Genomic DNA, 24,871 nt, shown 5'->3' on the forward strand with positions numbered 1-24,871 from the left:
ACTTCCTGATGTACATGCAGTGGCCGCACTTGAACGACGACCGTTTTCTTTACCCGGTGGTGTCTTTTTGACCTAGCTTGGTACATCGCTACAGGTACAGGTACAGGCGTACAGGTAGTTCTTGAATCGTCCTCTACTCCAGCCCGTGCATTTTTTGGTACACTCGTACCCGGCCCTGACTCGGTTGCAAGAGTTGCTCATTTACACCTACTTGTACCCGTTTGGTTTGACATCCTAGAGCAGACATTGGGTACGCCATGTACGTGTGTGCGCGCCTGTGTGGCATGGGGGAGGGGCGGGGGCGTGTGTACCCGCACGTGTCCGCAGAGCGTAGGCGTGTGGGTGCCTGAAGGTGCTTGCATGTTCATGGGGTCTTGTGCTTATGATATTTTTAGTTATTGCGCCTATGCGTACTGGAAAAACCTGCATCATCACCAACGGAAGTGGTCTCTTTGCAGCAAAGAGACCACTTACTTTTGTTGATGATGTAATGTTTTTCTGTGTTATAAAGTGGCTGCAGTGGAGCTTGCGCACCTTAATAAATGCGTATCTGGCTTGAATTTTGATATCGGATGATGTGACATGCAGTTGCAAGGATTGGAGATCTTACGCCAGAACGCCGCATTGGTCTGGGCACATTCACAGACAAGCCAGTGTCTCCCTATTTCGATGTTACAACAGCTGGGTAAGGTCATTAGTTACTTAGGCATGTCATCTGTGATTGCATGTCGGAGTTTTCGGTGAGATATGACTATGTCTAGCCCTCGCGATTTACGCAGTTTCATGCTCGAACACAGCATTTTTTAAAGTTTAATATTCTAATGAAGCTATACTTGATGCAGCTCATTAAAAGGCCCTTTCAGGCCATTTTTCATGCTCGAACAAGAAGTGCCTTGGATATTTTCCTCCTACTGTCTTAGAATCTTGGCGATGGAGAAGCTTCTAGAGTCTTTGCGTGACGATGATCAGGTGGCTCGCCGCCTTGCCCACGTGCTGGCCGATGTGGTCGAAACACAGAGCCGTGGATGCGGGAGTATGGTGACACCCCAAGATGGGCCAGGTGCTTTGAGTGCTGTGCGTCCACACGAGTCACGCCGTGACTTTGGGTCGTGTGATGTTTCTGGCGAAGCCAGGGCACGGGTGGCTGGTGGCTCCAGCCCGGCACCTTGTCGGCACCATAGTGCGTCTTCGTCCATGAATGTGAAGAGCACTAAACGGCCTAAACGGTCTCGCAACCTGCTAGGCCTATGTGCCTACGAGTCGGACACTGTTGGTAGTGCCTCCGAGTGTGAGTCTGACTGTTCTCAGTCAAAGACATACTCCGACTCAGATGAGGGTGAGTACTACTCTAGTTCTAGCCAGAGTTCAAGTGCTAGTGCCAACTCGGAGTACTCAGATCAGGACAGTAGGGAGGTTTAGTTCCCACGTAACGGAAACGCATACGTGGGTGATCCACGTAAAGTGGATGAAGGGCACCCACGTTGCAATGTTGTGTTTAGTCACACGGAACAAACAAAAGCATGAAGCGAAAGGCCCAAACCTGGTCAAAGACGAAGCTACCCGGGCCTAAGAAGCTCATCCAATATTTTTATTTCATGCTTCCGAAATTTCTTCAGCTGAGCACCCTCACAGCTCGCACAATTCGCTACATTCTGATTTTCACCCACGTTCTGGCGTAACGTGGGTGAGCCTCCATACACGGTATGTCGTGAATCAGAAAACGTCTGTACGTGGGTCACTGAGTATCACGTGGTACACACACGTAAAGTACCCACGGATTACGTGGGACTAAACCTCCCTAGTATTGCTTGCCACCACCTCGGGTGTAGCAAGCGGGCCAAACGGTCCCAATCACATCCACCACCTGTGGAGCGGTCAGCGTTTGACCCATCAGAACTGCCGGATGTCACTGGGGTATGGGTCGCGCCAGAGGTAGCGGCTTACTTCGGGAAGCACATAAGGCATCGCCTTGAGCGTGAGGCACATAAGCGCCTGGTCGCACAGTGCCCGAGACCCTCCAATGTACCCAGTGTTGCCACACCTCGTTGTGATTTTGTGGGTAAACAGCGGGATACGGGCAAGCAGTCCCGTGCACCTGACCCACACCGTTTTCTGTGGACTGTTCAGGACGAGGTTTTGGACACAGTCGGACCGCTGTGTGCTCTATACTCGAGAGTCTTGTCAGCTGAACAGACGGGCACGACCTTGTCTCCAGCTGACGTCATTCTGTCTGTCCAGCAGACGTTTGTGCTAGTGGGTCACGTCAATGAACGTATTTCACGGGAGCGCTGTTACGAACTGCTCCGGCAACATGAGCCAGCCGCTGTGTCTGTTCTACAATCAGCAGATTTGTCTGTTTCCGGCTCCAAACTCTTTGGTCAAGAGTTCCTGAAGTCAATGCGATCGCAGGCCAAGGAGGCGAAAGCCTTTCAGGAGCTGAGCTCTTTTCTGAATCGCCGCAAGTGCCCGTTTAGAGACTCTCGCTTCAGTTCCTCGCACCCAGTCCGCTCGTCCAGTGCACCGGCTTCTGCCTCTGCTAAGTCTCCTGTTCGGGAGGCTCCCGGCCCCAGCCGCAACTACTACCGCGGCACAGATCGCTACCGGGGTTCGGGTCGCGGAGCCGGCACCACACCCCGCCACTTCCGACAGCGGTCGCAGACACACCACGAGCCGCAGAGGCAGTAGCGTCTCGGCCGGGGATCGGGATGAGCCCCGATTTCCATCCTCATTCAGCTTGTTCCGCGGACGATTTCCGTCATTTTATTCCTTCCTACACTATGCTGCTACTTCATCTCCCGCTTCCACCTCATTCCAAGCTGTCCACTCTCCCTCAAGCGGGTCAGCTCCAGTACTTTCAGGCATCATGGCACACTCTGACGACGGACCCTTGGGTGCTGGAGACCGTCTTTGGTTACCGCCTGGATCTGCTGTCTCCTCCGACTCACCCGTCCGTACCACATCCTCACCGGTTGGACGCCTCTCTGACTCAAAAGCTAGATGAGGAGGTGTGCGAGGTAGTTGCCAAGGGCGCCATTACGCAGATTCCAGAGCGAGAAAAAGGGATTTTTCAGTCCATTTTTCGCTGTGCCGAAGGCGGATTCCATCAAAATCCGGCCGATTATCAACCTCCGAGTCCTGAACGACTGTCTGCAGTATCACCACTTCAAGATGGAGTCATTGAGGACAGTGGCGGATCTCCTGCAGCCCGGAGATGTGATGATCAAGATAGACTTGAGAGATGCTTATTTCTCCTTTCCAGTGGCTCGATCGTCTCGTCGTTTTCTCCAGTTCCGGTGACATCGCCAGCTTTACCGGTTTAACTGTCTACCGTTTGGCCAGCAGTGCTCCCAGAGTCTTCACCAAGAATCTGCATCCTCTGGTGACGATGGCACGTTCGCTCGGCATGCGACTGGTGATTTACCTTGACGACTTATTAATCATGGCACGGACAACGTCCGACCTGTTTCGCCATGTTGCCACCATTCTTCATCTGCTGATCGGTCTTGGGTTCGACATCGACTGGAAGAAGTTGCATCTGATTCCAACCAGGCAGATACAGTACCTGCGTATTCAGGTCAACTCCGTCACCATGGAGTTATCATTGCCAGACACGAAAGCATCCAAGCTTCAGGAACACTGTGCACGTCTGCTGACTGCTCACACCGTATCTCTTCGGGATATTGCGTCGATTGTGGGCATGATGGTGTCCACCATGGTTCCGTGGCTTCTGCCCCACTTCACTATCGTCACCTGCTGTGTTTGAAGAACACGTTCCTGCGACAGGGTCGCCCCTACACTTACCAGCTTGCCCTCAGCATACATATACATATTTGGGGTTTTCTCGGACCCTTTTTTCCTTTCCAAAGGTCCTGTATATACCTGGTGAACCAGTATTTCCACTCTGGAGTTTGCATTGTCCGTTCTGCATAACCCTGTTTGGGTTTGTTCTCCATGAAAATAGGCCTGAAAGGGCCTTGGATGAGCTGCATCAAGTACAGCTTCATTAGAATATTGAACTCTAAAAATGCTGTGTTCGAGCATGAAATCGCGTATATCGCGAGGGCTAGACATAGTTATATGTCACCTCCAACTCCTTATACAATTCCCAATTCACTACACAATTTTCCATTGCTTGTGAAATGGGTTTTACCCACGTTTATCGGTTGTGTGTGTGGAAACTTTTTGCATTTGCAAAGCTACATCAGTTGAAATGTGATGTGTTTCCCTTGTGCACTATACTTGTTTGCTAGTTCACATTAGCCCACATTCCACATGCACATGCACATGCTATACCGCTATGAAGTACACCAACACACAGGGCACAGAGTTTGGAGTTATACGGGTGCTGGCTGCGAGTGAGGCAATGTGGCTCACCATAGAGCACGAGAGAGAGAGAGAGAGAGAGAGAGAGAGAGAGAGAGAGACAGAGAGAGAGACAGAGAGAGAGACAGAGAGAGAGACAGAGAGAGAGACAGAGAGAGAGACAGAGAGAGAGACAGAGAGAGAGACAGAGAGAGAGACAGAGAGAGAGACAGAGAGAGAGACAGAGAGAGAGACAGAGAGAGAGACAGAGAGAGAGACAGAGAGAGAGACAGAGAGAGAGACAGAGAGAGAGACAGAGAGAGAGACAGAGAGAGAGACAGAGAGAGAGACAGAGAGAGAGACAGAGAGAGAGACAGAGAGAGAGACAGAGAGAGAGACAGAGAGAGACAGAGAGAGACAGAGAGAGACAGAGAGAGACAGAGAGAGAGAGAGACAGAGAGAGAGAGAGACAGAGAGAGAGAGAGACAGAGAGAGAGAGAGACAGAGAGAGAGAGAGACAGAGAGAGAGAGAGACAGAGAGAGAGAGAGAGAGAGAGAGAGAGAGAGAGAGAGAGAGAGAGAGAGAGAGAGAGAGAGAGAGAGAGAGAGAGAGAGAGAGAGAGAGAGAGAGAGAGAGAGAGAGAGAGAGAGAGAGAGAGAGAGAGAGAGAGAGAGAGAGAGAGAGAGAGAGAGAGAGAGAGAGAGAGGCTCAACATAGAGCACGAGAGAGAAAGAGAGTGGCTCAACATAGAGCACGAGAGAGTGAGTGGCTCAACATAGAGAGCGAGAGAGTGAGTGGCTCAACATAGAGAGCGAGAGAGTGAGTGGCTCAACATAGAGAGCGAGAGAGTGAGTGGCTCAACATAGAGCGCGTATGGTGGCTCAACATAGAGCGCGTGTGTTGGCTCAACAGAGAGCGCGTGTGTTGGCTGAACATAGAGCGCGTGTGTTGGCTCAACATAGAGCACGGAGTGATTGAACGAGTTAATCCACTGCCGTTAACCTTTTGAGCCCGGGCCCATTGAAAACCTCTGCCACGCAGTAAAAAATTTTAATTCACTCTATGTGAGCAAACTTGATTTCAAACGAATCTTTCATGTATCCTGAGCACAGAACTGTTTTTGTTTTGGAAATACAACAAAGATTACAAAAGTTATGACCGTTTTTTTAAGGTAGGTTTACGCGAAATTGGTATTTTGAAATGTATGCACGCGCATGTAACTCCAGGTCAAACGTACGGAGCGACTCGCATTTTTTTGTTACTGTACTCGTACATCCTAGGAGTCCTCTGTGCAGCGGTACAGCTCGACGCCACGCCACGGAAGAAACGCGGTATCGATGTAGTTCCGCACTGACTCGTGACGTTCTAGAACGTCACGCGTGTCACAGTGGCAGTGGTCATGACGTGCCAGAACGTCACGTGTGCTCAAAAGATTAAGAGTTGCGCCAGCACCCTGTGTTTATTGTGAAGAGTGGACCAGTAGTGAGGTCCTAGTTATAGATAGTGGTAAGGGTGGTGTGGTAGTCCCACTGAACTATGGCTGATAGTTGCATGACTCTTGTTGTAATGTATGTTTTGTCTCTGTCATTGATGCGCTTTCAGTAACGCTTTCAGTAATCTGCTGATATGCTAGAAGCATCCTAGACCTACCTGCACTGTGTTCCTTCTGTACGCATTCGCCACATACTTGGCATGCCCTATCCCTAGCGCTGGGTAGTACCATGCAGTCTACCAGTGACGTAGGTCTCACGTGATACTTGTTGTAGTGATTGTAGATATTGACGGATCCTGGCGCAAGGTCGAGGAGGTCGAGAGAGCCCGAGAATGGCGGCCAGATACATAGTGTCCTAATTTATTATCCCGAACCGTTTTCCTTGTATTTATTCTTATTGCATGTATTGATTAATCCCATTGTTGGATTGAACCGTGTTGGCTGGTGTGAACTGAGTGACGAGTTGACTGAAACAGGTGGGATGGTGGGAAAAGAATTCACAAGCCAACCGCTACTGCGGAGCAAGAAGCAGAAAACAACAACTAAACAGTTTGAGCTCTCCAAACTGCTGTAATAGAAAATTTATTTCTGATCGCTGAGCTGTAAGTGCAAGCCGGAGCCAGGACAGGCGCACAGTTCTGTGAAACCTTTTACCTGCATGCGTGCTGAGCTGTAAGTGTGACCCGGAGCTGGGACAGGCGCACGGCCCTGTGTACCTTATACGGTAACTGCGTGCTGCACGCTGCATGGAGCAGGCGTATCGGGTTGCCCAGTGAGTGCAGTGTGCACCTGCAGACGTGTACGGCAGTGCATACGTTGCACATGTACGCAGGTGCCGAAGGTAAAAAAAAGGACATGCCTATGTATAACTTATAAGGAACATGAGGAAATGAGCAGTGGGAGTCTGTGATGAGCGCTAACAAGGGTTAACTGCATTAACCCCACATTAAGCCCACATTAAGCCCACATTAAGCCCACATTAACCCCACATTGTCATGTACAGTGCATTCCATTACTAGCAAGTACTGGATAGCTCGCTCGATAGCTGGATAGCGTAATGATTTACCCGTTTCACCCCTAACAATAAACACCCTGCAGGAGTCAGTTTGGCCGGGATTCTAAGGCTCCAGCCAACTCTCAACCGCTGGGCCTTTTACAGGCAGCACTTATTTTCGGTCTGGGACCAATCTCAGGAAATACTGTACGGGTGGTGGGTTCAAAAAGATTGGTCATTGTGCTGTACGACAGCAGCATGTGCAGAGCAGAATGCTTGGATTGAGATCAGTATGGTGTAAATGCCCGTCTATGTTAGTACATTGTGTTCTTTCTTTTTTTAAAGTTAATGTTATGTGTGGAGTGCTCTTGGTCACGGAAATGGGTTATTAGTTATTACGAATTGCATTGGACTCATCTTCGCACCGCTGTTGTTTGCTTGTTTTTATTTTGTTGTTTTTGCTCTGCTCTCTAGTGTATTGCATCAAGTTATCAACGCTGCAATTAGCCGGTGCGGTCTTCTTGAAGATGGTCAGACTAATTGTGATCCTAACCCAAATTCTTTTGTTCATGAGCTCGACGTTACCAACGATGTTGCTGCGTTTTCAGTAAGTTCAGAAAGGCAATTAAATAATATGCAACTGGTCGCGCAGTGAAATAATTATATTCCATAGTGTGTGCGTGATTGGTCTGTTGCCGAATAAGACCCGCTGTGACTTGGCGGGGCATAGCACGCGTACTGAATGCGTGATCCGTGCATTTCACAAGTGCAAGCTCTTATTCCTGAACCGCAGCGATCAATCACCGCTTTTGGCGTGTACTCACCCATGTGGCAAGAGCAAAGTTACTAACCTGGATCAGATACATTTAACAGCGAAGGGTTTCTGTTTTATTCTCACTTTTTGATCGCTGCCCGCTACTTGTAGAAAGTGTCTCCTTGCATTTACTTCTGGCTGAACCTTTGTGATAAGTTGGAGACCAGGCCGATGAAGCGTTCAATGAACCGAAGGCTTCATCTCTTACGGTACGCTGCCATGAACGTAACGTTGATACTATTCTTGAAACACTGCCTGGCACAACGACTAAGTTGAATGGGTATTACAGATAGACTCCCTCTAATTCGAACATTCCGTGTAATTCGAACTTTTTCGTCGAACCGATCTTCTGCAAGTCACTTCAAGTCAAATTTGAATGCATAATTCGAAGTATGAAAAGTGCGCCCGCTGGATAACTCGAACTCAGTCTTCGCACAGAAGAGCAGTTTACAGCACAGTGACTATGTCCTTCGAGCGCTTATTTCGAAGTGAGATGGAGTTGCTCTACTCGTAATTCGAAGTTCAAGTTTTCTCCTTCTCTAGCCAAGAGTAATTCAAAAATTGATCCCTGGTCTGCTCCAGGATCGACAATAGCGTTGAAGAAACCCACATTCTCTCGAAATTTGATTCAAGCCTGTGCAAGGCAAAGTGCGAAGATTTGATTGAGAGGACGACTTTTTCCAGGTGGCTGGCTCCCTTCGCGAATCTCAGTGGCTTGTCATGCCGCTCCAGCTCACGCGCAGAGAAGTTTGGGACTGAACAACAATTGGAAGTCGTAAATATTGTCTATCCCTATGCTCCACTTCCGTTTTTCAGAATGGCGTGCTGCTCTCCGACGGGCTTTCATGCCGCAGAGAAGGCAGCGCTGTTCTTTTTCGTTAAAATTGTTTCAGGACAGCTGCAGTGATTGAAAACTGCTTCACTAGAACTTCGTAGAAGATGAAGATAATGTCCAAACACTTTGTGTCGATCCAGTGTTTTGATGAAATGAACTGATTTCGTTGTTCATGACGACATATGTTTCGTTGATGCAAATAAATGTGCAAAAACAGTCAGTATGCAATTTTGAGCATTTTGACGTACATACCGGTATCAGACTATCAGTACATGAGACTGCACTTGGATATTTAGAAGTTCCGGATAGTTCGAAGTTGGGGCCTGGCAATTTGAGGTTCGAATTGGAGGGAGTCTACCTGTACCAACAAAATGTCTCAATAGGGGATGGTAAAACTGGCAATAAAAACTGCGCAGAGGATGTGAGCAGACGATTACTTCTTCAGAACTCGAAGAGACTCTCCTAAGACGAAAGACACATGGAAGCTCGAAAAGAATCTACCCGGCGATTTGGCTACTTCGAGTACACATGTGTGTACACGACATGTGTACATGCATGGGTTGTTACGTTGTAACGGAATCCCAGCCATTCCGTTCCCCGGGACGCAGGACACACAGGACAAGACTAGTTTGTTTACATTAGGCCAAAACAAATAATGACCTTGTTTCCGGTCGGCCGACCGGGCCACTTTTTCCCAAATTCTGAAACTTTTTTTGGTCCCAAATGTATACAAACGGTGACAATGCCATGTGTGCAAGTGCACTCAACGAGTCATAACTCAGTCAAATCTCAACCGAATTCCACAATCGAAACACCTACAAGGTAGCAGAGATACTCAGCTGTCGGCTCGAAAACCTCCGGGGTCGATACGGGCTAGAATAACGGAGCTGGAAGGACTCGAACTGTTTGCTTGATTTCTCAGGATGTACGAAAACAGGAATACACCACATGCTGTACAAGAGCAGTGAGTCAGTCAACTTTGACATTGATCCTTGCCATGATATATGTACAATGTACATGTGTAGGTGCTCTTGTCCGTCAATACCACAACGATTGAGGAACCAAAAAAAGTATCCAAAAAAAGTTTCATTCCGGCTGACCGCGTCTCCTTTTTGAGGGGTTGCCGACCGGAAACAAGCCTATTTTTTGTTTTGGCCTTATTGTATTGATATGACGGAAAAGCAGACTACATTCAAAGAGACGAACCAGAAGACTGACAAAAGGACTCTCCTCTACAACATCGCACATGGTCATATCACACATGCACGCGACTAGACGAAGACAGTTTGGGGAATGTCGCCATTGGGGATATACACCCGGTTTTTTCCCTCACAACTGCGTCCGTCGGCGCGAGGGTTTTTTCCCGGCTGGCTCGATCCAGGAAGATTAATCTGACGGTCCCAAGTGGTTCTGCATCATGGCCTATTTCTGCTATCCACTGGCACGCCTACTCTATCTTAGACACTCTGTTCTCAGTCCTTGCTTCCATACCTCACTCGTTATCCGGTTCACATCTGGCTGCGGCCAACTACCCTTCTGCATCTGGCTGCGGCCAACTACCCTTCACTTTGTGTGTTGTCGCTATTGCTGTCTATGTCTCTGTGTGTGCCTGTATATGTGGAGCGAGAACGCTAGCAGAAAATTTCCCGTCTACAACTTTCCATCAAACAGATGAAACAGATTAGCAAGGAATCATTTTTTCACCGTGTGCATGAGTACGCGACCAAAGCAGTGATTGATCGTTGCGGTTCAGGAACTAGAGCTCGCGCTTGAGAAGTGCACTGCCTGTATTGCGTGCACTGGTCCTGCATTTGGTATGCGTGCGATGCCCTGCCAAATCACTGGGTGTCTTATTTGGCTAAAGACCTTTTCTCGCTACTCATCTGTTGTTCCACGCTTCTGTTTCGTCACAACTACATTTGAGTTCTACGAGTTGTTGGTATCTTAGTTAGGACCCTTCGATGTATAAAGGCCCTTCTAGAATTGGGCCGGTCATGGCAATCTTATATCACGGGCTGGTGCATGTCTTTTTTAACGTATCGTATTCTCCTTCTGTTGTTTGATAGTTGTGTCACTGCTATGTGTTTCTTTGTTCTACCAGAGTGCCATCAATCGCACCTTGCTGGCCAACAAGTATGTATCTGATGTCAGGAAAGGAATGCTGGATGCGTTGCTGCAATCGTCAGTCTGCCTGCAGGTGTGTAGTATGGTGTGATAGTCTAGAACGGGGGTCAATTGTGAGTATGTGTAAATGAAGGCACGCTGGCTTGGTCTAAACCCTGTGTTCAGGACCAAGAGGTACTGCAGTCCATTTTAAGTATATACCGCATTTTCCTGAGTATAAGCGCACTCTAACCCTTGACCGGCCACACATCCATTGAATTGCGCACGAACATAGAGGCATCTGGCAGCGCTTGTGGGAGCGATGCTGCCGTTGGCCCTGAGCGGAGCATGACCAATGGAGTCATCGATGTCTATGGCCTTTGTTTCCACACAAATGTCGATTGTTTTGGGAGTTGTAGACTCAGGTCGGGTCTTTGACAATCTACACATGAGGCATCGGCAGCAAGAACCCGGGTCCTGGCGATTTTTCAAAATGCCAATATTTGCGAAAAACCGAACCGATGTCGTTTTTAGTCACCGCGATCAAAGCAAAAAGACTTCTTGCGCTATCGCTTTGAAAGTGCCTTCTTCCTGGTGGCTTCACTATAATTTGTAGTCGTCGCCATTGTAGTGTATCCGCCAAGCACTTAGGACGTCCAGGTAGACGTTTTCAGCCGCCATTGAGGCGTTTGAGCTCTGGGTAGCACCTGCGAAATCATGTGCTCGAAAGAGAGCGAAACAAAATAATTTCTTGGCGGAAAGATCCCGTCACAAATTCTTGATGGAGCACGAGTGGCTAGAAATATTTGGCAGCTGGATCTCCAGAGATACTCCGCTGCCTGCCATAGTCCACAGCATGCTAGCAAGAAGAATCAGGTGAAAGCGACGAAGTTTCACTCAGATGACAAGCCATCAGCGGAGGCAGCGCAGACGATGAATTTGAGAGATCCGTGACACGAAGTGGCGACGCGGACAGCAGCGCTGAGAGTGCAGAATGAGCTTTAGTAATCCGTGGCAACTATCCGCAGCTGGATAAGTTGGTGAGATACGGGGACAGCCCTGAATGAACTAAACCTTTCTTGATACAAGATGGTGAAAAAGGAGAAGGACGAAATGTTACGTGTTATGACTAACTGTCCACCAACGTACTGTAAATATACAAAATTTCGGCGCTGCAAAATTTCGGCACTTCACGATTTTTGACATTTCGGCGGTGATTTATTTTCGGCGTGGGGTAGAGGGCATGGTATAGTGCGACAGATGCTGTGAAAAATTTCATCGGCGTTTTAATTTAGGCATTTTGGGTCGGTGCCGAATATAGCCGAAATTAAATAGCTACCGAAAATTTGTATATTTACAGTAACCAGATCTTATACAGTCAGCGAGTGCGACAAAATGGCACAAAACTGACAAGGAGTACTGAGACATTCGGCGACCTGACACCTAACTCCAACACTTTTCCAAGGCGCAAACCAACAACCTTCCAACTTGGAAGGCTCAGGTTCGGAAAGGCCCAAGAAGGGAAGGAAAGCGCAACGAAGAAGAGCACGTTAGTTAGTCATAACTCGTAACATTTTGTCCTTCTCCTTTTTCACCATAATTTAATTGGCTCACCATCCGAGTTGAATGGTACAAGATGCTTTGTGAATAAAATTGTTGCAAGTATACTTGCATGCTTGCTGTGCGCATGAAATTTGTCACAGTATAATGCATGTATCTACGAGCTGCTGTGTGAAGTAGAGCAAGACATGCTTGGTGGATGTATCTGGCTTGGCCCAGCATGCATATCTCGTATTGTAGATTCCTCCCAGCCATGTAAAACGTCAGTTGTTTGGCTTCTTTCTATCTGACAAGTCTGCATCCAACACTAGACCTGCATATGACAGGGATTGAGTTTTCAAGCTCATAGCAGAAAGTGCAGGCAACAATGTTACCCTATTATTTTAACTATAGTACTCTGTGCTTCCCTGAACACTATAAATATGCTAAATTATTCTCAACCACTCCATTTTAGAGCCACCTGTAACTGCGTTCCATTTTTCCTTTTTTGCTGATCATTTTTGTTGACCTTCACCCATGATTTCGAGCATTCTTTTTACCATCTTGGAAGGTGCCCAGAGCTCCAAAATTTGGCCCATAGATCACTCATTTAGTGGATGTAACTACTCTCTGTCGTCAACCAAGACACACAAGACTCGGTCCAGTTTACAACTAACTTCAAGAACACATGAACCACCCATGATAAAGCAGTGAGAGAGAACAGCAGGGCAGTGCGTACATCATTCATGCTGGGATATTGCACGTGCAAGTAGAGAGCACGCTCGAGGGTACGCACACAGACATGATTGGCAATAACGTATGAATGCACAGGAAGGTCAAGCACTAATATGGATTGTACATCCACAACACCTCCCCTCTGAGATAGAAAACAAGATGGACGAGAGGACAGAAATGAGAGAGGACTGAAACTACTTCACATGCACATCATATTGGGCAGGTAAGAGCATGATGCGTATCGACAGTAATGTGAGGCAGTGTTAGCAGGACCCAATCAGTCGGTCTGGTGGACGGGTTTCACGTGCGGAGCGGCTTGGCACAGGAGAAAGCAGCGCGGCCGGTTGTGTAGTACCATAGGCCACATCAACGGCGCCATCGGTCTCCAGCCGCGGCAGGCAGACGAGGTGTCGGCGGTTGCGGCGTAGAGTTGACGGTCCAGCCTTCACGCTGTATGATCGGTTAGAGACTTGCTCCAGCACAATACCTTCCCTCTCAAGATCTGTGATCCACACTCGGTCACGTGGAATGAGTTGAGGCAGAGGCTTGGCAGCATGTCGCTTGTCGAAATGCTGCTCCTGAGCATGTGACTCGGTGTCACAGACGGTCGTTAGGTCAGGCCACTGAGGTTGTAGCTAATCGGTAGTCGATGGCAATCCTGTGCGCAGCTGGCGACCATATAGCAGCTGACACGGGGAATAGCCATTGGCGAGAGGCGTTGAACGATATGTCAGAAGGGCATCGTGTAGATTGTCAGACTTCTGAAGGAGATTCTTGGCAGTGCGGACGGCACGCTCAGCCTCGCCATTAGACTGTGGGTACTTCGGGCTAGATGTACGGTGTGACATGTTGTATGTTGAGCAGAAGGTTGCGAACACTTCTCCAGAGAACTGCGGGCCATTGTCGCTGTTCAGGGCAATACGGACAACCCAAGTCACGACCACACATCGAAAACTACTGCTCGCTTGAAGACTGTATAAAGTGTATTCACAAACAACAACAAATCTGAAAAACTCTGAAAAAGAAACTAAACAAAAAGCCACGAGGTCCGCTCAGCGCCTCGCGCACCAAGACCATCTACGAAAATGGAGGCATCGCAGTTCGCCTTCAAGGAAACAGCAACTATTGCAGCGAAGCGGTGAAAACTGCAAGAAAGCGAAAGCCATAGATCACGGACACAACAGAAAAAGCCTGTACCAAAGAAAGCGCATCGCTAGCCGCGCCGCATTGTACACACACAGCGCACAGTTCACTGTACATTTGGCAAAAAACATAAAAGAAAATCAAGACTGTTCAAAGCGCAAAAAACACATGTTCACGTCATGTTCAAGGAAATTCAAACGAAGAGAAAAGAGAGTAGAGAAGTTTAGAGAAGTACAAGAACGAAGAAATGGAGAAGAGAACGTTCTAATGATGAAGAGTAGAGAGAAGAGAGAGACAGACTGGAAAGCAGTTCTACAGAAGACATGAGAGAGAAGAAAGGTGAGAGAATAGACAGAACGAAAATAGCAAAGACAAAGTCCACAACAAATTCAAAACAATGTCGATCTTGTTCACAAGTTCAACCATCAGGCAGGAACAGTCGCTCACAATGGTAGACGGGAAACCATGTGCAGCAAAGATGCGATGCAGGTGCTTGACTACTGCAACAGACGTAGTGGCGGTGAGTGGAATGACTTCGAGGTAGCGAGATAGGTAGTCGACAACTACTAGGTAAGTTGTACCATCGTGCTCCATCAGGTCAGCACCAATGGTTTGCCAAGGCAACGGTGGACGCTCGATGGGCTGAAGGGGCTCGGTCGGCTGAGGGCGGTACTTCAGGCATGTTTCGCATGTGGCAATCATGTTGTCGATCTGCCCTGCGAGGCCGGGCCAGCAAATCGAGTTGCGTGCCCGAGCCTTGCACTTGGTAGCACCCTGGTGTCCTTTGTGCAGCTTCTCCAGCATCTCGGCTTGCAGCGAAGGGGGTGTGACGATGCGGAAGCCGTGGTAGATGACATCTCGTTCGCAGGACAGGAGGTGACGTTCGTTGTAGTAGGGCTTGACGTCGTCCTCGGCGGCTTGTGGCGTTGATGGCCAGCCCTGGCGGATGTAGCGCAGCACCTTACTCAGGGTATCGTCTTGTGCAGTAGCGGTGGCGATTTCAGCAGACTTCCGGTCGGACGCGATCTCGCTGATGACGGCAGAGATATTGACTTGGATCTCTTCCTGCAGTGTCGGCTCAACGCTGTGTACTTCCGGAGCACGGGAGAGTGCATCCGCGACAACGAGCTCCTTACCGGGTACATAGACGGCTGTCGGTGCGTAGGCCAGGAGGCGCATAAACAGACGCTGGCATCGTAGAGGCACACGGTTGAGGTCTCTCGTGTTGATGAGGGGAATGAGCGGCTTGTGATCGGTTTGCACAGTGAGAGATGGACACCCATAGACATAGCTGTAAAATCTCTCACAGGCCCAGACTACAGCAAGACACTCCTTCTCGATCTGTGCATATTCGCGCTCAGTGTCGGTGAGGCTTCTCGACGCGTAAGCGACAGCTCGGGTCTCAGAGCCGTGCTGTTGTAGTAAAACCGCGCCCAACCCATAGCTGCTGGCATCGGCACTGACAATTGTGGGGCGGGATGTGTCAAAGTACACCAGGCACGGAGCTGTGGATGCAAGCTGCTTCAGGGAATCCAGCGCTGCTTGCTGGACTGGCGACCATTGCCATGCGGTGTCGTCACGTAGTAGACAGCGTAGTGGTGTGTTGACGTCCGACAGATTTGGGATAAAACGTGACAGGAAGTTGAACATTCCAAGGATTCGTCGTAGCTCCGTCAAGTTCGTCGGTGCCGGCAGGTTCTGCAGGGCGGAGACTCGTGCTGGATTCGGTAGGACCCCACCGGCCGTGACAATGTGGCCGAGGAAGGTCACTTGGCTCTGGCGGAAGCAACACTTGTCTTTGTTGAGCGTCACGTTCGCCTCGCGCAACACAGCTAGAACGGCCGCCAGGTGGCGGTCATGCTCTTCCATCGTCGTACCAGACACAATGATGTCATCCATGTAAACGGTGACTCCTGGCAGGTGGTCCAGAAGGTTGGAGACGCGACGCTGAAAGATCTCCGGGGCCGATGTAATGCCGAACAGCAGCCGCTTGAAGTAAAACCGTCCGAATGGAGTGATGAAGGTTGTCAGGCGGGCTGTCTCCGGATCCAATGGGATCTGCCAAAACCCATTCGCTGTGTCCAGGGTCGTGAACAGTGAACGCGACAGTGTGTCATCAATGGTTGGCAGCTGGTACGTCTCGCGCTTCACGGACGCGTTTAGGCGTTTCAAATCGACACACACGCGTACTTTGCCAGTGGGCTTGAGGACTGGCACCATGGGGAAACACCAGTCGGTTGGCTCTTCCGCCTTCTCGATGATGTCCCCCTCCCGTATGCGATTCAGTTCCTCCCGGACCTTGCCGAACAGGTGGTGCGGCACTCGCCGGGGTGCGACGCAGTGATACGGGGTGGCATCCGGCTTCAAGTGAATCGTGACTGGCGGACCCACCATGCACTGCACCAAGGGTGTTGACGTTGGACTGTGTACCGTGTCCAGGCGCTGGACAAGACCCAATGTTGTGCAGGCAGAACGACTGAGCAAGCTGGTGCTTGCACGTCTTCCAGCACAGCACGATGGGTATGCTAGTGGACTGCTAGTGGGGGGGGGACTGGCAGTGTTTGTGAGTGCAGTGTGCCTGGACACCCACCCACTGACCCAGCGTGACAGTCATCAGGGGCTGGTCGTCGTCACCTCCCTTCAGGCTTGCAGTGGGGGCAGACAGAGATGGCTTCGGCTGCAGTGTATTGTAACACTCCACAGCCATGGTGGAGACATCACCACCTGTGTCCAGCTTGAAAGGCACGTTGCTGGTGCCTATTGAGAGGTTGGCCATCCATGGGGCACTGGCTGAAGTGCCTGTAGTGCTGCCCACAAACAGCGATGTGGATTGATCCGAGTGTGATTCATGGCTGCCTCCGTGGTTGGGCTCCTGAGTGGCTGCAGCAGCACTACTGGTGGCAGGCTTCGAGCGGCACACTCACGTGAAGTGATTGCGCTTTTCGCAGGCCGCACAGGTCCGGCCGCTCGCAGGACACTGATCGCGATGTTCGTGGCGAGCGCCACCACAATTCTGGCACTTCGACGAGGTCGAGTGGGCAGAGGCTGACTCGAATCTGGACTTGCCACGTCCGTGCGCTCCGACGGCTGACGCTGAGGAGTCGAGTGTGGCAGAGTTCTGGCCACTGCGGGCCTGGGTCGCGACTTGTTGCTGGACAGCTTCAGCCTGCCGTGCGAAGGCGAGAACTTTGGAGAGAGTCTGCTCCGAATCTTCCTTCATTGGGATTCCGCGGCTGACGCGCGTGTCCATCATGTGTGCGACAAAGCGATCCCGGATCCTGTCGTCCTTGGTGCCAGCGAAATCACAGTACTCGGCGGCTTTGTACAGCTGACGGACAAACTCTTCCACGGTTTGGCTTGGTTGTTGGACAATTTGTTCGAATTTCGAACGTTCGTGGACGATATTGGTAGACGGACGGAAGTGCCCATCGAAGGCCTTGACCACGTCGTCGTATTTCTTCTTCTCATCTGCAGAGAGGCCCAGTTGAAAGTCAAAGACCGAGTCGGCGCTGGGTCCGAGCGCATAGAGCAGGGTGGCCACTTGCGTCTCCTCCGAATCGGCGGTCAGTTTCGTTGCAGCACGAAATCTTCCGAAACGCAGCTTCCACGCCTGCCACTGGTCTGGTGAGCTGAAATCCAGCGCGGAAGGAGGCTGGAAACGAGCCATCACCTCTTTTCCCTTCGCACGGACTAGACTACAGCCCCACTTCTGACACCATGTAACGACTCTCTGTCGTCAACCAAGACACACAAGACTCCTCGGTCCAGTTTACAACTAACTTCAAAGTTCAAAGGCAACAAAAACTCTTCTAAAACCGTTATGCAAACCCTCTAATACCTAAGTAACACATGTGGGTGGGGGTGCAGCCTAGCAGCTCCATTTCTAACTTGTCTTGCAAATCAAGGACTGTACGCATGATAGCTGCCGAGTAGTATTATCATCATTATTATTTTAATGGTTGTGGAAGTATGGTTGTGGAAGTGGTTCCCAATGACTTTCTTTCTTTCTGTAAATGCTTGGCTACAGGATATCGGGTGGTCACGATTCCAGCTGGGCGAATCTATCCGCCTAGTCATTGTCGCGACTAATGGACGTTTCCATTCACAAGGAGATGGCGTGGTAGGTCATTTCAGAATGTATCATCAATTATACGTTCAATGTAGCCACCATATGGGCCATCCAAAGCAAAAACAGACCTAAGGGCCCACTCATGCACTCTGAGTGCCACTGTCGACAAGCAAACATGCAGTCCCCAGTGCCACCGTCGACTTTCATCGACAGGCAGACTTCACCCAGTTTGGGCCGCTATTTTTGAATATTGGAGATGTTTAGCCGTGGTAGAGGGCCACTGGGCCATGGAAGAGGTCTATACCCATCAAAATACACTGCCAGAAGTATAGGTTGCCATTTCAAAAAATTGAACCAGCGTCGTTGAAAACGCGCATCCAATTTTTAGCCGAGCGGCGCGGAAGAAATCGGTTCTCACACACTTCCACCTCGCTGAGTCGATGCGAGTTTTTTTCTCTTTCCCATCAACTTTCATTGCAAGGAGCATGAGATTTGGTTCAGACTTGATGCCTAGCCATTGCCCAAGACTCCAGGCGGGTATCAATTGCGATAGGCGTTTGGAGTCACGGGTAGAGACTACCAGACGATGGATTCCTCACGAACGCATTCACTGCAAACTTGACGGAAACAGCTCTGGCGGCGCTCACTGGGTCCAGAACTAAAATTGTATAAGAACTACCACGTTACAATGGCAACCAGCATAGTCAAGAGACACTACAGGTATGTCGGCTACAACATAATTACATGTATATTCTTTCTACAACGACACCTACCTCCGGCTCAATACCTGACGATCTACTGCAAGCTGATGTGAAAGTGCATTATACCCGCCAACGCCGCGCTTGTCAACGGAACAGGGAAGCGATTTACTCTACGAAGTTGAAAATTATTTGGACTGCTGCTAATTGGGAGAACAAACGACCACTATGGCGGCAGAACATTCCGCAGCTGTTCACCGACACGATCCGCTTCACCAAACGACTTATGATCGTTTTGTTCTCCGAGTTTCCTGGTGGCAGCAACAAGAATTTCGTCCGCAACGACAGGACGAAAGTCTCTCGCAACTGAAGTCCTGTTGCCATGAAGACAGAGAAGATTCCGCAAGCCATCTCTTCTGCTTCCTGTGTTGTAGCTCTCCGGTCCGCTGGCAGATCTTTCAATCCCAGTGAACAAAAAAAAAGGATCTGCTTCTCTCTCCGCAACAACAACTAACTTTACTTCGCAAATGTCCGGGCCGGTCGTGTACGTAGTGTATGTAGTGCATGCGGCGAACGGCGCACTTTCGCATGACATGACAATTGACATGCATGTTTGCACAGCGGCTGGCGCTAGAGCGCGCAGCACGTTTGTACTTCGAATTTTGCGATTTGTTTCGACAGCAATGGCTTCCTTTATGAGTTGTCTACCTACGAAGTATACTTTGGAAAGCGATGTTCCGGACAAAATTCCGTACAGAAAGTACTAAAAAATCCATGAGAAGTTGGCCTTTCGATTTTTCGAGCTGGAGGTAAAAATGCCTGGCAGTACAGCTCAGCTGACAACCTGGCAGGGAGCGCCTTGTCACCTTGAGTGGTCAGCTGGCAGTGGAAGGGTTAAAATACAGTCAAACCTCGTTAGGACGAACACTGATAAGGCGAACTTTCCTTTAGTACTGACTAGGGCCAACCCTATGGTTGGCCATGCATCATATCAAGTCAAAATAGTTCGTTTACGAAGAACTCTGTATGGCGAACTTTCGTGAAGACGAACTAATTTCAAGCGTGATTTGAACGAAATCAGCGTGTAGTACGAACTTTCGGTCCCCGTGGTTACGCTGGCTGTAGTTTTTCCCGATAGTCGAGGCCTCTTGTAGTGGCAAAACATGTTACAAGGCGGATGTAATGCTGTCATGAATTCCTTACACTTTGTACTTACCTGTTGCTGGGTTATGTTATGAAAAAATGTTTTACATTCGCCACAGCATGCACCTTCACAAAAATACAATCCATATGATATGCATATCAATTTTTGTCAGATCTGGATAAGAAGAACTCCCGATAAGACAAACAAACTTGTTCGGTCCCTTGAAGTTTGTCCTAACGAGGTTTGACTGTAGAAGAGAATAACATGGAAACTAGTTCTGAAGCAACTATCCGCGACTGTAACAAGATAAAAAGCAGTCAGACAGTCAGGTCGTTGAATGTCTCAGTAGCCTGTCCGTGTTGTGCCCTGTTATCGCACTTTCTGACTGCTTATTATCTTTGTTAGGAACCTCCTCCCGTGCAATCGACAACCTTTCCCAAGCTGGCCTACATGCACCCCGTGCTTACCTTCGTACTCACCTTTCGTTCCGTTGGCCTGGGTAGTGTAATAGGTGTATTTATGCTACGACCTGTACATACTCACTACTCGTATTTCCCGCTCGTTCCCCTTGGCAATGAGAGCCACTCACGTATAGAAGAGCGCATGCTCCAGTGGGTCTCCAGTTCTAGTGCTGTCTTGAGTTGTCGTTGTCCTGTTCTCCTTTTCATTCCTCTCTATACTCTTGTCGAAATACTTCCATATTCAATACTATAAAACCCCTGTGTTCTGGTGTGAGGGGACTTCTTTAGCCGGGAGCTAACAGTAGCTACTTGCGTGCCCATATTTGCTATAGCTACCCAGGCCCTTTATCTTGCATTTTCTCTCACTCGATCTCTCTCTCTCTCTCTCTCTCTCTCTCTCTCTCTCTCTCTCTCTCTCTCTCTCTCTCTCTCTCTCTCTCTCTCTCTCTTCCATAACCATAATGTAGTCTTTTAGTTCGTCTGTCTCTCGTCTCTAATAAAATTAATGTCTTTCGACCTACCCGTTCCTGTGTCCGTTGTGTCTGGGAGGATAACACCTCGTTACTCAACATCTTCTTACAGTCGTGGATGGTTGCTTCATAACTCGTTTCCATGTGATTTCTTCTATTTTGAATTGTTTTTGAGTGGAAATTGTTCATAGGGACATAATGAACCTCTGTACAATATTTGAGACTGATGACACTATAACAGTTAGAACATGCTCAAAATCACTTCAGTTCTGTACAAGCAGAAAATTTCGTCGGTCAATAATTTCGTCCAACTCCAAAGAAAGAGAGTTCGTCCGGTTGTAAATTTCGTCCATGGATCATATAAGAGTGTATTTGTCATGGCCGCGTGTTGGCGGGTTTGTGACTTGGCTTACATCTGTTGCGAAATTGTATTACGACTATGTTTTACGCATGTTGTTGTATTTGGTTCTTGTCTTGTAGAGTCCAGTGTCTGATGTCATATATGGTCTAAGTGTACGTGCGAGTATGGTGTGATGTGTGACGTTTATGGTATGTGGTGCATGCAAGAGTACGCGTTGTCAGAGTGTGAGGATCTGCTTCCGTCTGTGTGAGAGTGACTGTCAAGTGAATGCTGTACATGCGCAGTGCTAGTTTGGTCTGGGAATGAGAGTCATGTGTGATTCGTCCGTGGTCTGGTTGTCTTGGTCTTGGTCATGTGTTCTGTACGTACTTGGTCCGACTTATTAAAATGTGCGTTTCGCTTCGAACGTCTGCCAAACAAATTCAAAAATAATCTCAGGACGGAACAACTTTCCAGCTACCTAACACTATCCTTCAGTTGTCGATTTGTGATGTTGAAGAAGAAATGGTTCCAACCCCAAAGTAGGCAGCGCCTCAGGATCCTAGTCGACTCGAGCATTTTGCGTGCAAATTTTGTCGTCGAGGACTCCTGTTGCTTCTCGCGCAACACAGAGAAGGTCTGGTGTTGAAATCAACACCCCACTGCGATGGGGAATTGTCACGGAGTACCAGAAACCCCTGGGCGATCGTTCTCGAGTGCTTCCTGGCGGATTGAAATCGCTGCAGTCGCTCTTTCCTTGGAAGAATCAAGTTCAGCAAACGCGTCATTCAGAAACTCGTGCAGAAAGCACCTGCATCGCTCCGTCCAGTTTGTGCTGATCTCTCTCGCATTCGTTCACGATGTGGCGGCCGACGAATCAAGATCACAGAAGAGATCGTCGAGAAGTTGATCGATATCAACAACCGCCCTTGCAGTTGAGGTCGACTTTCAGGCGACAACCTGGCTGGAAAACTGAAGCGCAGAAAGGGTGAATACGGTGCGTGAATGGTGCGGAGTCCTCGCCGACTCCTCGGAGCCGCGATCGCGATTCGTCACAAGATCGCCAGTCTCCGGGGCCAGTGGATTCGTGAAACAGGCAGGGAAGAGCACGCATGGTCTGATGCAGCTGACTGTGTGACAGTCATGTCGACACAGATCAGACTCAGTAGTTCTACGCGCGCGGCACACGGTGATGAGAAGTGATTTTTTTTATGGGTGGTGGTTTACTTGTTCGCCTCATTTGAAAGTGTCGCGGGAGCGTCAGGCGAAAACACCTACAGCCACCATTCTGGCAGTCGTACTGCACGAGGAGGAGGCGAAGTCGATCGTCTAAATCGTGCCTATGGAGTGAAAAAATCAAGGAAGCGCAGTGTAGCTTGGAGGAGATGAAAAAAATGTCGACGTTTTGCAGGTTGGCGCACTTAATGAAGCGCCCTGAGACACCAGCAGAGATGAAAACTAGAAGGTCAGGCCAAGAAACGACACAGTAGTTATCTACCTATCGTCTCTTGGTCGATTTTTTAGTACAGGTGCTCCTTTGTACATATGCTTGAGTTTTGAAGCGAAGCGCACATTTTAATAAGTCGGACCAAGTATTAGTCCCTGATTGGTCGTCCCGATTTGCCGTCGCAATATTACTGCTTGTTCTTGGTTGATTCTTCGTGTCTTTTTCCTCACATCAGTCTAGTGGCTACCCACTGAGACGACCAATATAGTCGCCATCCAAGTTAGCTAGCTCGGACAGAACAACAGGTTTCTAATTCCACTTGAACAGTGTTTATTGAACCATTGCAATGCTAGATCGAAAGATCAAGCTTGAAGAGTCAAAGACCCAAAGCAGGGGAGAGTCGGAATGTCTCTCCCAGAATCGAAGGAGTAGTGAGTTCCCCGAGAGTCGAGGATGAATGCCAGCAAAACAGCTCCTTATGTATGCTACATTATGTGCTGAAAAGTATACAGCGGCAAGAATGCGTAAGGATTATTTCTATATTTCAAACGGTGGTGCAATCAGCCAAACTAGAATATAGTACAAAGATCAATACGGGGAGCCCGCTCACCCAAACGTCAATATTACTGATCTCCAAATGCTGGCATGATCTTGGTCCACGATCCGGTGGCTGGGATGCACTGCATTGCCGCAGGCGGGAAGCGTAGCTGTGTCACTCTTGTGGCTTCACCCAAATGGGCTCTTCCCCCAAACATAGCTGCAGGCGGCAATGCCGTGTTTCCTCCAAAGGGTACGGAGTCCACAGTACACGAAGCACTGCAGACCCTTTACGTCGTACGACGCGAGAAGAGGCGCCACTCCTGCTCAACTAACAAGGGTATCTCGGGTTGAGAACGAGCTGCCTCTACTATACCCTCGCCACGCCACACATCAAACGGACTAGTCAAGTGGTTTTCTCTATTTCTAGAGAGAGAGCTTTTCTTGTGTTGCACTTCAGGAGGCGACTGGAGAACTGAACTCCCACCAGACAGGACGAGAGAATTATAATGTGGGGACGTGGAAAAAGTGGGGCGATGGAGACAAAAGAGGTGCTCAAAAGTGGGGCGCGGAGGCGAAATAGGTGCATGTGAATAGTACACCAAGTCCCGAACGGGACGGGAGACAAAGACGGCCGGCGAGGAAATACGACGGACACAAGACGGCAATCGGACAAATACAACGGAGACAAGACGAGAACATTGCACTATGGCTCGAAACAAACTACGGAGACTATGTTTGTTGTGGAGGACTCGGCAGTCCGCATGCCGTCACTGTTGAGCGAGAGTGCCTCCATTGAACTGGGTCTCTTATCTCTGCCAGAAGCCTCTGTGAATGCCGCCACAACGGAGGAGACGTCCTCACTTCCGGCTATGCGTGGACCCATCACGATACAGATGGCCGATGATCACCGCCCACGGCAACAGTCAGCACGCCGGGTGGCACCGGCCCAAATGCCTAGTCTCCGGGACCAACTTGAGTCATGGCTGAGCCAAGGAGTGGTGGAGATGGTCGAAGAAATCCTGCCGGGCGATTATGTCTCTCCTTTGGGGGCAGTACCAAAGCCAGATAAGTCGATGCGCTGGTGTGTGGATTTGCGCTGTGTAAACCAAGCAGTCAAGCGACCAGGAGTACAGCTACCAACTACAGACGACCTGCTAGCACAACTTGGGAATGCAGAGTATTTCTCGAAGCTAGACCTCAAGTCAGGATATTCCCAGCTGGAAATCACACCGGAGTGTCATCATGCGTTTGTGGTAGCGTCACCACTCGGTTACTTTCGTTTCTGCCGGCTTCCGTTTGGTGTCTCCAGTGGCCCTGAGCTATTCCAACGGAAAATGGAACAGATTCTGGCTGGCATCGACGGCGTCGTCATTTACCTGGACGATATCTTGGTCTTTGATCCTACCCAAGAAGAGCATGACCGTCGTCTCAAGATGGTCAGAGAAGCATTGACCAGGTATTGTGTCACTCTCAATGAAAAGAAGTGCGCATGGAATGTCACCGAGCTCACGTTTCTGGGTCATGAAGTCTCTGCCGCAGGTGTTCGCCCAAGCCGTGCTAAGGTAGCCGTACTTCAGGATACACAGGATCCTACCAATGTCTCGGAGTTGCGTTCGTTCATGGGCCTCGCGACATTTCTTCAGAAGTTTGTGCCCAACCTGTCGGAGATTATGGCACCACTCACTCATCTCCTTTGCAATGAATGGCACTGGTCTAGCGAGTGTGCTGAAGCAGCCGCAGCTAT

General features: G+C 49.3%; 1 protein-coding gene across 2 annotated transcripts in view; it reads left to right on the forward strand.

The window, feature by feature from the left end:
* Positions 1–24,871, forward strand: part of LOC135805114 (integrin beta-1-A-like) — an 84,247-nt gene that overhangs the window by 12,514 nt on the left and 46,862 nt on the right. For both annotated transcript variants that reach the window (XM_065319114.1, XM_065319113.1), the window contains exons 7-10: positions 589–685; positions 7,264–7,396; positions 10,540–10,635; positions 17,986–18,078. In XM_065319114.1, the coding sequence (XP_065175186.1) occupies positions 589–685; positions 7,264–7,396; positions 10,540–10,635; positions 17,986–18,078 (419 nt within the window). The remainder of the gene's footprint in view (positions 1–588; positions 686–7,263; positions 7,397–10,539; positions 10,636–17,985; positions 18,079–24,871) is intronic.

This window comes from Sycon ciliatum, chromosome 1 (genome assembly GCF_964019385.1).
Source record: "Sycon ciliatum chromosome 1, ocSycCili1.1, whole genome shotgun sequence".
Classification (NCBI taxonomy): domain Eukaryota; kingdom Metazoa; phylum Porifera; class Calcarea; order Leucosolenida; family Sycettidae; genus Sycon; species Sycon ciliatum.